The sequence below is a fragment of the Ascaphus truei genome, chromosome 21, assembly GCF_040206685.1.
Source record: "Ascaphus truei isolate aAscTru1 chromosome 21, aAscTru1.hap1, whole genome shotgun sequence".
NCBI classification, from domain to species: domain Eukaryota; kingdom Metazoa; phylum Chordata; class Amphibia; order Anura; family Ascaphidae; genus Ascaphus; species Ascaphus truei.
Genome location: NC_134503.1, coordinates 24,792,769 through 24,807,650, shown reverse-complemented (window position 1 = coordinate 24,807,650; position 14,882 = coordinate 24,792,769). Strand labels below are relative to the sequence as shown.

Genomic DNA, 14,882 nt, shown 5'->3' with positions numbered 1-14,882 from the left:
AATAAATAAATACATACAAACAATATATCCTATATACACAAACTCTCAGAAACGCATATATAATATATGCGCACACACACATATATATACTTACATATATACATACACACAATATATCCTATACACAAACGCATATATAATATATGCGCACATATAATATATGCGCACACGCACAGATATACTTACATACATACTCACAATATATCCTATACACAAACGCATATATAATACATATGCGCACACACACAGATATACTTACATACATACACACAATATTTCCTATACACATACACAAACGCATATATAATACATATGCGCACACACAGATACTTACATACATACACACAATATATCCTATACACATACACAAACGCATATATACAGTAATACATATGCGCACACACAGATACTTACAGACATACACACAATATTTCCTATACACATACACAAACGCATATATAATACATATGCGCACACACACAGATACTTACAGACATACACACAATATTTCCTATACACATACACAAACGCATATATAATATATGCGCACATATAATATATGCGCACACACACAGATATACTTACATACATACACACAATATATCCTATATACTTACACAAACGCATATATAATACATATGCGCACACACACAGATATACTTACATACATACACACAATATTTCCTATACACATACACAAACGCATATACTGCACCGACACACTTTATTCGAGCAAATACCCGGTATGTACCTGGCAGATACCTGGAATGCGCCGCTCCTCACCTCTGACAAGCCCCGTTGCATTTGCCTTCCCAGCCTGGGTTCATGCCTGGCTGATGGGCGGCTGATCTGTTAAATGAGGATGATTAGGATTTAATAGGCTGCAATGCTTCGGGTGTCTACCAGATGGCATAAATTCATGAATTGTAATGCAGTGTATATATATATACTGTGCAGTATTGCAGCCAGCGGGAATAAAATGCTTCAATCCCTGCCTGAAAAATAACTCAATGTACTCGGGCAGAAAACAGTCACAAACCTCAATACACCCGGGTATACCCGAATTCGTGGGACTAGCCAAGCTCGAATAAAGTGTGTCGCCAGTGTATAATACATATGCGCACACACACAGATATACTTACATACATACACACAATATTTCCTATACACATACACAAACGCATATATAATACATATGCGCACACACACAGATATACTTACATACATACACACAATATATCCTATACACATACACAAACGCATATATAATACATATGCGCACACACACAGATATACTTACATACATACACACAATATATCCTATACACATACACAAACGCATATATAATACATATGCGCACACACACAGATATACTTACATACATACACACAATATTTCCTATACACATACACAAACGCATATATAATACATATGCGCACACACAGATACTTACAGACATACACACAATATATCCTATACACATACACAAACGCATATATAATACATATGCGCACACACAGATACTTACATACATACACACAATATATCCTATACACATACACAAACGCATATATAATACATAAGCGCACACACACAGATATACTTACATACAAACACACAATATTTCCTATACACAAATGCATATATAATACATATGCGCACACACACAGATATACTTACATACATACACACAATATTTCCTATACACATACACAAACGCATATATAATACATATGCGCACACACAGATATACTTACATACAAACACACAATATTTCCTATACACAAACGCATATATAATACATATGCGCACACACAGATATACTTACAGACATACACAAACGCATATATAATACATATGCGCACACACACAGATATACTTACAGACATACACAAACGCATATATAATACATATGCGCACACACACAGATATACTTACAGACATACACAAACGCATATATAATACATATGCGCACACACACAGATATACTTACAGACATACACACAATATTTCCTATACACAAACGCATATATAATATATGTTCGCAAACAGAGCCGCAGACAGATTTCCCGTTCCCCCTGGCTAGAGTTATGTCCGCCCCCCCTGTGTCGGCGGTATTGCATGCCCTCCCCCTCCATTTCACACCTCACAAGTCCCCTCTATTTCCCACCCTCTTCCCATATTTCTCTCCCCTGCGTCTCACTCCTACGCCCTCTTTTCCTCACTCACTCCCTCCCTCACCCCGTCTCACTTGCCCCCCACCTTCGTCAATTACCCCACTCTCACTCAATCCCCCCCACAAAATACATTACAAAAAACCCCACCCCCAATACATATTCAAAAGACACAACCACACCCCCAATACATATTCAAAAGACACACAAACTCCCCCAAATACATATAAAAAGACCCCCACTCCCCCCCAATATTACATAGTTACATAGTAGATGAGGTTGAAAAAAGACATACGTCCATCAAGTTCAACCTATGCTAAATGTATACAACAGATACTTTATCCTATATCTATACTTACTTATTGATCCAGAGGAAGGCAAACAAAAAACCCCAGTGTTATATCATCCAATGATATCTCATAAGGGGAAAAATAAATTCCTTCCTGATTCCAAGAATTGGCAATCAGATTAATCCCTGGATCAACATTCTTCCCATGTTCACTTATTTGGTATATCCCTGTATACTTTTCCCTTCTAAAAAGATGTCCAACCTTTTTTTGAACAAATCTATTGTATCTGCCATCACAGTCTCCACGGGCAATGAATCCCACATTGTAACTGCCCTTAAAGAACCCTTTCTTTTGTTGCTGGTGAAATCTGCTTTCCTCTAACTTTAACTGATGCCCCTGTGTCCTTTGTACTGCCCGTGGGATGAATAGTTATTTTGAAATCTCCTTGCACTGTCCCCGGATATATTTGTATATAGTTATCATATCCCCTCTTAGACGCCTCTTTTCTAATGTAAATAAATCTAATTTAGCTAACCTCTCCTCCTAAGTTAGATTGTCCATCCCCTTTATTAATTTAGTGGCTCTTCTCTGCACTCTCTCTAGTTCCATAATGTATTTTCTAAGGAGTGGTGCCCAAAATTGTTCTCCATATTCAAGGTGTGGTCTTACTAATGCTTTGTAAAGGGGAATAATTATGTTTACGTCCCTTCCATCCATTGCCCGTTTGATGCAAGATAAGATCTTGTTTGCCTTTGCAGCTGCTGCATGACGTTGGGCACTATTGCTAAGCCTGCTGTCTACAAGCACTCCTACATCTTTCTCAATCAAGGAGTCCCCCAATATATCTCCATTTAATTTGTAAGTCGTCTTTTTATTCTTGCATCCCAAATGCATAACCTTACATTTATCTGTATTAGACTTCATCTGCCATTTTCCTGCCCACGTTTCCAGTCTCTCCAAGTCCTTCTGAAGAGAAATTACATCCTGCTCTGATTCTATTACCTTACACAATTTAGTATCATCAGCAAAGATGGAGACTTTGCTCTCGATCCCAACCTCAAGGTCATTAATAAACAAGTTAAAAAGCAGGGGTCCCAGTACCGATCCCTGAGGTACTCCACTCACAACCTTAGTCACACCTGAAAAAGTTCCATTTATGGCAACCCTTTCCTGCTTTTTGTGGCGTACACCAGAGGTGTATATAAACAAAAAAGGAAGCGCTCTAACTAAAGTTTCTAAACTTGATAAATCTATTTCGGTGCAGCTTGAAGAAATAGAACTGTTCCCAATTCTTGGTGGTTTTGAGTTTCAAAGATGATCAGCGGCCACATCATAGGGAAGAGAAAGAAACACGCAATAGTGAAGTAAGTTCACAAAATGGAGTGTGTGCAGCAAATGGTGAGATATGCACTTACATGCCAGTGCCTGCGTTCAGGCACATAATGGCTTCTTTACATCTCCTCCAGCTCCACGTTGTTCAGGAAGGAATCCGAAGCTTTGGATTCTGGGATGTAAGTGCATATCTCACCATTTGCTGAACGCACTCCATTTTGTGACGTACACCAGAGGCGGCTGACGCCAGTCCTCAAGGGCCACCAACAGGTCAGGTATTGGGGATATCCCTGCTTCAGCACAGGTGGCTCAATCACTGGCTGGCCAACTCCAGTCCTCAAGGGCCATCAACAGGTCAGGTTTTCAGGCTCTGTTGTCTGTCCTTCAACCAGTTTTCAATCCAGGTGCATATTTTTACTGAGTCCAATTTTCTTTATTTTGCTCACCAACCTCTTGTGTGAAACCGTATCAAAAGCCTTTGCAAAATCTAAGTAGACCACATCAACTGCATTACCCTGGTCTAAATTCCTACTTACCTCCTCAAAGAAACAAATGAGGTTAGTTTGGAATGATCTATCCTTTATAAATCCATGCTGACTATTACTAATAATTTTGTTTTCCATTAGGTATTCCTGAATATTATCCCGTATTAAACCTTCAAGTAGTTTCCCTACTATTGAAGTCAGGCTTACGGGTCTGTAATTCCCCGGTTGTGATCTAGCTCCCTTTTGAAATATAGGCACCACTTCTGCTTTATGCCAATCTTGTGGTACTGAGCCTGTGGAAATGGAGTCCTTGAATATTAAATATAATGGTTTGGCTATTACTGAGCTTAACTCCTTGAGAACTCTTGGATGTATGCCATCGGGGCCAGGTGCCTTATTTACTTTAATTTTATCAAGTCGCTTATGAACTTCCTCCTCAGTTAACCAATTGTTCATTAATATGGAGGTTGTGGCTTCCTCCTGCGGCACTACTATTGAAATTGATTCTTCCCTGGTAAACACAGAGGCAAAGAATTTGTTTAATACCTCTGCTTTTTCCTTATCTCCAATAATCTGCCCACCCACCTCACACTGAAAGGGTCCTATATTTTCCTTTCTCATTTTTTTGTTATTAAGATACTTAAAGAACTTCTTAGGGTTGACCTTACTTTCTATTGCAATCCTTTTTTCATTATCCCTTTTTGCTAGTTTGATTGCCCTTTAGGCAATTTTTGTTACATTCCTTATAATTCTGATACGATGCCTCTGTCCCTTCTGACGTCAAGAATCTAAACGCCTGGTTAAGGGGTCAGTCCCTCCTAGGGCCACAGTGTACTAATGGCAGTGACATGGTTAAGGGGTCAGGCCCTCCTAGGGCCACAGTGTACTAATGGCAGTGACATGGTTAAGGGGTCAGTCCCTCCTAGGGGCAAAGTGTACTAATGGCAGTGACATGGTTAAGGGGTCAGTCCCTCCTAGGGGCAAAGTGTACTAATGGCAGTGACACACACACACGCCATATCCCACACAGACACACACCATATCCCACGTACTACATATCTCTCATACACACACACACGCACACTACATGTCTCAAACACACTACATATCTCACACGCACCCTACATATCAGACACACACAATAGCACGCCTTCTTTTAAAGCAGCAGTGGCACTTTTGCCCTGGCGGGGCTGAAAGATTACCTTTATGGCGCTGTGTTCTCATGTCAGGGACCGGGGCTCACACAGATGCCTCTTGTTTAATTTGCTTTTTTTCGCTGGGACCCGGAATTGTTTTTGCACAAAAGGCACAAACAATGATCGTGCCGAGAGACACAAAGTGTCCACAAACACAGGCAGGGGGAGCTTTGTCAAGCCTTTCACCAGCCCTCAAAAGGCGAACGGCGCCGTTCTCTGGAGAGCGGAAACATTCCCGCGTGTATTTACACAAACCGCTGTGAGAACAGGCTGCACAAAGTATGCTGAAGATCGGCCGATTAACCCCTTCCTGCTTTATACGGCGTACACCCAGGGCGGCCAACAGAAATCACGGGGCCCGGGACCAATGAAAAGAGCCCCAATATTTTTTAGCGCGCAACTTTTACTTAACTGTTTTCTTCTTATTGTAATACGGAAGAAAACCATAACAATGCAATCTGTTTATTTTTATATTTTCAACAAAAGACAAAGATACCCAATGCTACATCCTATGTGACAAAAGGCCTGGGGGGATTCAGTGTGGGACTGGAGGGGGGGGGGAGTGGATTAAGTATGGGCTTCAGGGTGGGTTAAGTATGGGCCTGTGGGGGGGGGGTTAAATATGGTTGGGTGACTGACTGCCTGGGTGGGTTACTGACTGCCTGGGTGACTCACTGCCTGTGTGGGAGGGTGGGTGACTGACTGCCTGGGTGACTGACTGACTGACTGGGTGGGTGACTGAGTGACTGGGCTGGTGACTGGATGGGTGGGTGGGTGAGTGAGTGGGTGACTGAGTGACTGGGTGGGTGGGTGACTGAGTGACTGGATTTGAGTGAGTGACTGGGTGGGTGGGTGACTGAGTGACTGGGCTGGTGACTGGGTGGGTGGGTGAGTGAGCAAGTGACTGGGTGGGTGACTGAGTGACTGGGTGGGTGGGTGACTGAGTGACTGGATTTGAGTGAGTGACTGGGTGGGTGACTGAGTGACAGCCTGGGTGGGTGACTCACCTTGACCAGGTGGGTGCTGCTTCCTTGCCCGCCAGACGTTTCCCTCCCTGCCCCAATCCCCGCGGCTGCTGCCCGAGGTGGGAGGTAGGCTCGGGGGGCGCAGGTGGGGCGCACGGAGGGTTTTGTGGGAGGGAGTGGGCCCTGTGGCTGCTGCCCGGGGCAGGAGGTAGGCTCAGGGGTGTGGGTGGGGGGGTAGGAGAGGGGCACGGGCCCCGCAGCTGCTGTCAGGAGGCTGGCGCAAGGGGTGCTGTGTTGGCGGGCGCAGGGGAAGCTGGGTTGGCGGGTGCGGGGGGAGCTAGGTTGGCAGGCAGGGCGTGGGATTGCCACGGCGCTTCCCCTCCTTCCCACGTTGGGAGGTTGGGGGGGGGGTTGGGCCTACAGGCAGCAGGCCGAACACCCTTCTTTCCCTGCGCATGCGCTCCGAGAACTCGGCTCTGCACATGCGCACAGGCATCGCCGCCTTTTTTCCCCTGAATTTTTAAAAACATAAAACGGGCACGGGCGGCCGAGCCCCCTGACTCACGGGGCCTGGGACGCCAACCCTGGCAGACCTCGCCCTGTTGGCGGGCCTGTGTACACCAGAGGTAGCCAACTCCAGTCTTCTTGTGCTACCAGCAGGTCTGGTTTTCAGGCTTTCTCTGCTTCTGCACAGGTGGCTCAATCAGTGGCTCAGTCGATGACTGGTCAACTCCAGTCCTCAAGAGCCATCAACAGGTCAGGTTTTCAGGATATCCCTGCTTCAGCACAGGTGACTCAATCAGTGGATCAGTCATTGACTGGTCAACTCCAGTCCTCAAGAGCTACCAGCAGGTCAGGTTTTCAGGCTATCCCTGCTTGAGCACCTATAGGTGGCTCAATCAGTGGCTCAGTCGAAGGTGTCCCATAACCTCTTTGCTAGCAGAGTGGCCTACCATGCATGGCACCCTCTTTAAGAGCACCCCCCAAACACATGCTGTATGTTGTCAGCTGTCAGGGATGACCCCTTTAAACCAGTGAGGCTCACGGAGTAACCTTCCTGTATAGTGCATTAGTAAGGTAAAGTTTCACTTTGTACTTTATTTCTTCCCACCTGTTTATATTACACTACCTATACATTAAAATACCCTCAGTATTTCCAATGTTTAACACTGTATATGCATTTCTTACATTGTTTTGTAAGGGGTTTAACCTCGGGCAGTGCTTAAAAAGAAGCTGTTTAAAAGGCAACGGTATATCATTAGTAAGATTTTTGTCTATCTTTGGACACATTCTGCTTTTAGTTCTACGAGTTATTACAATTTCTCAAGCAAGTCAGCCGCCAGGTGTTGTAACTGGTAAGCTATAGATCTGGCAGGTGACATCATACTGGTGACATCATAATGCACATAGCCTGGTGGCAGATAACGAGAGTCAGATAAGTGTAAAGTTTCCACAGAAAGCAGACGCTGGAGAAGGAGAGAGAGGCGGAAAGAATTGGGGACATCATAAGGTATTAAAGGAAAGTGATGGGAGGGAGAGAGAGATGAAGGGAAGGAGAGAGATGAGTGGGGGAGAGAGAAGGAGGTGGGTTGGGGAGGAGGGGGTAGAGGAGGAGCGGACGGGTGAGGTTGTTTTCTCAGCTAGGGAACACATAATTAGTGAAGTATAGCCACGTGTTATGAGACTTTCCTCAGCTGCCAAAGCTGGAATCCACATGAAAGTCACGTTCATTTAATTTGTTTTGCAGATTGAAATGTCTGCAATCTCTGCCCAGGCTGGATCCACTCTACATAACCTCATCCTGAGAGCCCAGGAGTTGGTCATCCTCTTACACTCCCTGCAAGTGGACAGGCAAGAGTTTGTGTGCCTCAAATTCCTCATACTCTTCAGTCTCGGTGAGTAACCCAACAGAGGGACGGAGAGGGAGGGGGGGGGGGGGAGGTGGGGAAACTGTTTGTGAACGTCCAAAGTGGACAAATACCAACATCTCCGTGGTAGTCAGAATGAACCCCTTAGCTGTACAAGCTGGGTAATGTAGCAGGGAGACGCTCTAAAGAATCCATATATTAACCGGTTAAGAAGTTACACTTGGCATGTCACTACCCAGAATCCATCACTGCAGCTAAACCATTGTGTGATGTTTGACAATGGTGTAAATCAGTGAATCCCAACACCAGTCCTCAGGAACTCTCAGCAGGCCACGTTTTAAGGATACCCCGGCTTCAGCACAGGTGGCTCAGACAGTGTCTCAGTTCTTTCACCTGTGCTGCAGCTAGGATATCCTTAAAACGTGGCCTGTTGAGAGTTCCTGAAAACTGGAGTTAGGAACCACTAGTGTAAAGGAAGCAGGTTTGTGGACCTGTGGAAGACACACACGCAGACACACACGCAGACACACACGCAGACACACACGCAGACACAAACGCAGACACACACACAGACAGACAGACACACAGACACACAGACACACAGACAGACAGACACACGGACAGACAGACACACAGACAGACAGACACACAGACAGACACACAGACAGACACACAGACAGACACACAGACAGACACACAGACAGACACACAGACAGACACACAGACAGACACACAGACAGACACACAGACAGACACACAGACAGACACACAGACAGACACACAGACAGACACACAGACACACCGACAGACACACAGACAGACACACAGACAGACACACAGACAGACACACACACGCAGACACACACGCAGACACACACGCAGACACACGCAGACACACATGCAGACACACACACAGACACACACACAGACACACACACAGACACACACACAGACACACACACACAGACAGACACACACACAGACAGACACACACACAGACAGACACACACAGACAGACACACACACAGACAGACACACACACAGACAGACACACACACAGACAGACACACACACACACACACACACAGACAGACAGACAGACAGACACAGACAGACAGACAGACACAGACACAGACAGACACACACAGACAGACACACACAGACAGACAGTCTTACAGACACACACACACACACACACACACACACACACACACACACACACACACACACACACACACACACACACACACACACACACACACACACACACACACACACACACACACAATCATGGGCTACTCTTTGCCTGCTGAAATGAGACAGCTTGTCACTTTTGTGTACCCACCATAAACTATTAGTGTCTGGTCTGCTACCACTGAAGACAGAATCCTAAGGGAGCTCAACTCCAGTCCTCCCCCCCCCCCCCCCCCCCCGCTACAGGTCAGGTTTTCAGGATGTCCCAGCCTCAGCACTGGTGGCTCAATCAGTCCCTGCTTCAGCACAGGTGGCTGAATCAATCCCAGCTTTAGCACAGGTGGCTAAATCAGTCAATACTTCAGCACAGGTGGCTCAATCAGTCCCTGCTTCAGTTGGCTCAATCAGTGGCTCAGACTTCGAAGCAGGGATTGCCTGATAGCCTGACCTGTTGGGGGGTGTAAGAGATGTGTGCAGAGGATCATATAATATTCCTCAGACCCTATCTGCAGGACTAGAGGGATATTCCCATTACCAGCCTATCACCCCAAAGTTTCAGGAGGTACCGTAAGCAGATGGCCCTCCATGTCAGTCTCTGGCAGGTTCCTGGGTCCTCTGTGTCCAGGAAATATAGGTCTCTGGGTGCCTTGATCTCAGCACAGCCTTTGTGCTCAAGACAGTGTCTGTGTGCAGGCTTCTCTGCTCTCCTTGTGTCAGCCCAAACGTGGGCTAAGGAATCTCTCTCCTGTTTCTCACAAGACTTTGTACAGAGCTCTGATTAGTCCAGGTGGAGACTAGTTAGTTGAGTGGCTGCAATTAACTCTCTCTCTGCTGGATTCTCAGAGCTCTGAGGCTGCTTTATTTAAACAGGGATAAGTCCCTGTTACATACCTCCCCTGTTTGTGGGAAGCTCTGGCTTGCCACGGCTAAAGCCCATCCTTCCACTTTCACTCGAGATATCTCTGCGGCTCGAATTAGAGTGGATGGAGGAAGAGAACCCTTAGTCCCGCTGGAATTGGAGCCCTTTCTCCAGGTCAGTAATGTCTCCTCAAGAAGGTGCTTGAGCTCAGCACTCTTCAGTCGCTCGAGGAGTTTTCCCAAGCACAGTCTTTCTTCTGACCGCTTGGTCAGGTATTTTCCCCTGCGTTGGGCGATCCTTTCTTCCCTGAGTTTAGGGTGACCACCTGCATCGGGTTCTGGAGCCATATTCACGGGTGGTTCAAGCTGGGCGGAGTTTTTATCCATACCGATTGACTCCCGTGGCGTCTCAGTTTGGTAGTTACCTAGTGTACCTGTAGAGGTGTGAGCACCGAAACACTTCTGCCTCAATATAGCCAAAGACTGTATCTTTCTAGTGGCTACTTTCATTGTTAGGAATATGGCTTGGGCCCTGGGGCCACAGTAGCATGACTGTGTTGGTATTGCGCTTCTCAGTCGTAACTCGGTTCTTCTTTCCTGACTTGTGTGGAAAGCCGATCGTAGTACTGAGACGGCATTGTGGGTGCGCTTATAGCAACGCACAGCTTGCTTGGTTGTGATATAGAACCTACATCTGGATTGAATCACAGCAGCAGCTTCCTTCATTTTTTTGTAGTATCTTTGCTGCAGACACTTCCTAACATGTGACTGGAGTAAGATTACACACTGCTTCACATGTACATAATTATTTCTTTGACGTTGCATTCTCCATATGGATTGGAGAAGGCAGGCTGCTTTATTCTGGCGATTTAGCCGACGAGTTTCCATTCCTCTGTAGGCAGCCTGTATGGTGAGCGCTTGGACAAGAGCTTTGTACTATTTCTGAATTACTCTGCTGCTTTCCTCGCTTTTTAAGAAGTTTAGCTCATCAGCGAGAGAATCCTGTTTCTGGAGCTTGCTCTGAGTGCGCATCAACGCATTCTTCATTATATTTTGGAGCTCTGCGGATTTCTTCGCTCGGGCCGCAGCTGTTTGCATCAGTTTCTGGACCTTCTTGTGCTCCCTCTTGTACCGAATCACCTGGCCTCTAAGCTGGCCTCCAGCGATGCTCTGGTGATGCTCAGCGTGGCCTTCAGTTCCTCATGCTGTTCTGCGGGGACACACTGGGTAATCAGACGTTCCTGCAGCACTTGTACTTCTTTAGCAGCCTGCAGATTTTCTTCCTGCAGAGATCGCTGCTTCTCTTTGGCAATCTGTAGGTGCGTACGCAGACCTTGCAGTTGGTTCTGCAGTAGGTGCTCTGCTTGTGTGCGTTGCTCCAAAGCTTCTAACTTTTCATCTTTCAGCCTTTTATTTTCTCTTCTTACAGTCTCTGTAATATTCAGGGCCTCTTTGCAGTCCTCCTTCCATTTACGCACTTCTGAGTTGAGACTCATGGTCTCCTGGCGTGAGACTTCTATCTCTAGGTTGAGGGTGTGAAGCTCCTTCTGAGAGACTTTAAGATCCATACTAAGGGGCCTATGCAGTAAGTGGCGAGAAGACTGGATTAGCCATTTTTTTTGCGAGATTGCCATATGGTATGCAGTTGATGGCGGAATGTGTTCGAGATTACTGAAACACGGCATATGCTATTGTTGCCGGAAATAAAGCGCCGTGCGGGTGGCGAGAATGGCTATTTCGCCATATTAAGCACTACTCTGAATGCAGTAGATGCCGAGTAAGATCTCGGCGGTGCGCGGCAGAAACTCTTAGCGAGAAAAGCGCCAAAAAGCTGCGCCAATCCAAGAAAGCAACAAGAACCCGCCGAGAGCCGAACATTTCAGCTGCTAGTGAAATTGCTGTGTCATTCTAGTGTTGCTGTTGCCAGCGCAGCTTGACTTGTGTTACATGTCATTCTGAACTTCTTACATGTGTTGTTTAGTGGTTCTGCACAGGGATTAACTAAAGTGTTTGTACTGATTGGGCACTTTGCATGGAAACTCCAATCTACTTTAAGGGAACTTTCTGCGCATAAGTGGCTATTGATCACAACTACAGGTAAATTATTTTAGGTCAAACTTTTGATGTGTGATTAAAAATAATTATATTATTCTTAACCCCATATTGCAGTGGAGGGCATACCGATACATTACGTCATCCGCCACGCGAAGCACTGCGCCGTGTACGCGCAACATGTGGAAATCACCATTTTACTCACAATCGCCATTTACAGCATTTAAATACAGCAAATACCCGGCAAAAAAGGGAGATCTAATCGCGCTGGCGACATACAAATCTTGCAACTTACTGCATAGGCCCCTAAGTCTGTAGACAGCTTTTTGAGAAATGCTAGCTCCTGAGCGAGACTGTGAAGTTTCTTTTTAGAGACTTCCAGTTCTGTGCGGAAACTGCTGATATCTTAGTGTGAGGCATCCAGTGCTACGCGGAGAGTATGAACCTCATTCTGAGAGAGTTCCACCTCTCTATGGCAATTGCGAACCTCTTGCTGAAAGACTGTAATCTCTTTCAGTGCCTCCTCATACTTCTGTTTCAGATTAGCAATCATTCGGTCAGACTTGCTCTGCTTTTCATCCATGGCGGTAATAGTCGTGTTTGCACTATCTAGGTCCGTCCTTAGATCCTCCAATTCGGTCTTGACCGCAGAGAAAATTGAGAGCACAGTCTTCTGTAGCTCAGGATTTTTTTCTCTCTCCATTTTCAATTCTTCACGGAGCAGATCACAGTTATGCCTGGCAGCTTGCAGTGCATCTTCAGGGCTGGTCAAGGGGTCTTCACTCACTGGTTCCTGCTCCGCTTCCCTGGTACGGTTGTTTGAGGGTTCCTCACTGTTGCCACCGGACAGATACTTCTTTGGGTTACATGACTGCTACCTTGGGCCCTCTGAATCCGCGTGACAAATCCTCCATTTTCTCTAGGCTGCAGGGCATCTCGGATCCCCCCTTTTTTTTTGCAGGATCTACGGACTTGTCTGTTCCTTCCACGGTAAGTGAAGAACCACTTTTCTTTTTACGCCTTTCTGTTTTGGACGACTCCGTCCCTTCAGGGATACTGGGGTCTCCGTCTTTATTTGAAACTTCGGTAGCTTCATTGTATCCGCCAGGCATTTCTTGCAGTTGCGTTAGCAGGCAGGAATATTCGGGGTCATAGAGACTTGTTTGTTTGGTGTGTACCGAGTTTAGGCACATCCACCATCCCTGGGGTGTTTTGTGGGTGTGACTTGGTTTGGGTTCCCCATACGAGATATCTTCATCCATATCCGTATCCTCATAGGACTGGAAGGGGAACTCTTCCGTGGGGTCGGGTTCATTACAGGAACGCCACATCTTGCCATTTTGGTGCTATCAAGTGTATTTTTCTTCCTGACCTCGGGAGGCGCTATTGCAGCTGTTTTCTCTGTATTCACTAGAACCCCAGCCGGTAGTCCTACAGGTGGGCAGACTTTTCTTGTAGAGTTTGTAGCTCTCACAGGCGTCTCTGTAGACTTTTTATTTTTCTTTACTTTGGTAGGTTTTGAAACATCAGCAGAACTGTGCACAAATTCTTTGTCATTGTATTGTATTGTATTGTATGTCTTTATTTATATAGCGCCATTAATGTGCATAGCGCTTCACAGCAGTAATACATGTGGTAATCCAATAAATAACAGATAATATAAATAACAGATCATGGGAATAAGTGCTTTAGACATTAAGGAAGAGGAGTCCCTGCTCCGAGGAGCTTACAGTCTAATTGGTAGGTAGGGAGAACGTACAGAGGCAGTAGGAGGGAGTTCTGGTAAGTGCATCTGCAGGGGGCCAAGCTTTATGTGCCATGTGTTCAGAATAGCCACAGTGCTATTCATATGCTTCTTTAAGCAAGTGTGTCATCAGTGTCATCAGTGATACTGGATGTGCCCTTGTCAAGTAAAACTTCTGTACCTTCCTTGTGACCACAGCGCATTGCTTGCTGCTGCAGTTCCTTGGCACGTGGAAAAAAATATTCCTCTGGCTGCTGCCCTTTTTCTGGGGCCACATAGGGATCATCCTCATCTTCAGTATAAGGCCTGGTGGGACACTGCTTTGTGTTGCTGGGCTCTTTACACCAGGAACATATTTTCTTCCCCATTCTTGCAGACTCTGTATTTGACTTCAGCTGGGCGGCCATTTTAAAATCCCATGGGTTTTTTTCTTTCACAAGTGGTGGAGTAGACTCTTTGTCACAGCATCAGTCCCTTGTGTGGGTCACCATCTGTCGCAGTCCTCCCAGTCAAAACGGTGGCGTTGTGGTTTTCTCCTGTGCAGTGTAGTTTTCCTGCCTGGATGTGCAGCCCTTTAATTCTGGTCACTGCTGCACGTGATTCTTTGTTTTGTTGCTCAGGCTGTTGCAGGAACTGTATGCAGGCAAAAGCACAAAAAAATCACAGGCAGTCGCCGGGGCCCCTTTTAAATTCAAGGGCCACCTCTCCTCCCCACTTCTGACA

General features: G+C 45.9%; 1 protein-coding gene across 3 annotated transcripts in view; it reads left to right on the top strand.

The window, feature by feature from the left end:
• NR5A1 (nuclear receptor subfamily 5 group A member 1) overlaps window positions 1-14,882 on the top strand; it is a 148,368-nt gene that overhangs the window by 105,727 nt on the left and 27,759 nt on the right. For all 3 annotated transcript variants that reach the window (XM_075579381.1, XM_075579380.1, XM_075579379.1), the window contains one exon: window positions 8,191-8,338. In XM_075579381.1, the coding sequence (XP_075435496.1) occupies window positions 8,191-8,338 (148 nt within the window). The remainder of the gene's footprint in view (window positions 1-8,190; window positions 8,339-14,882) is intronic.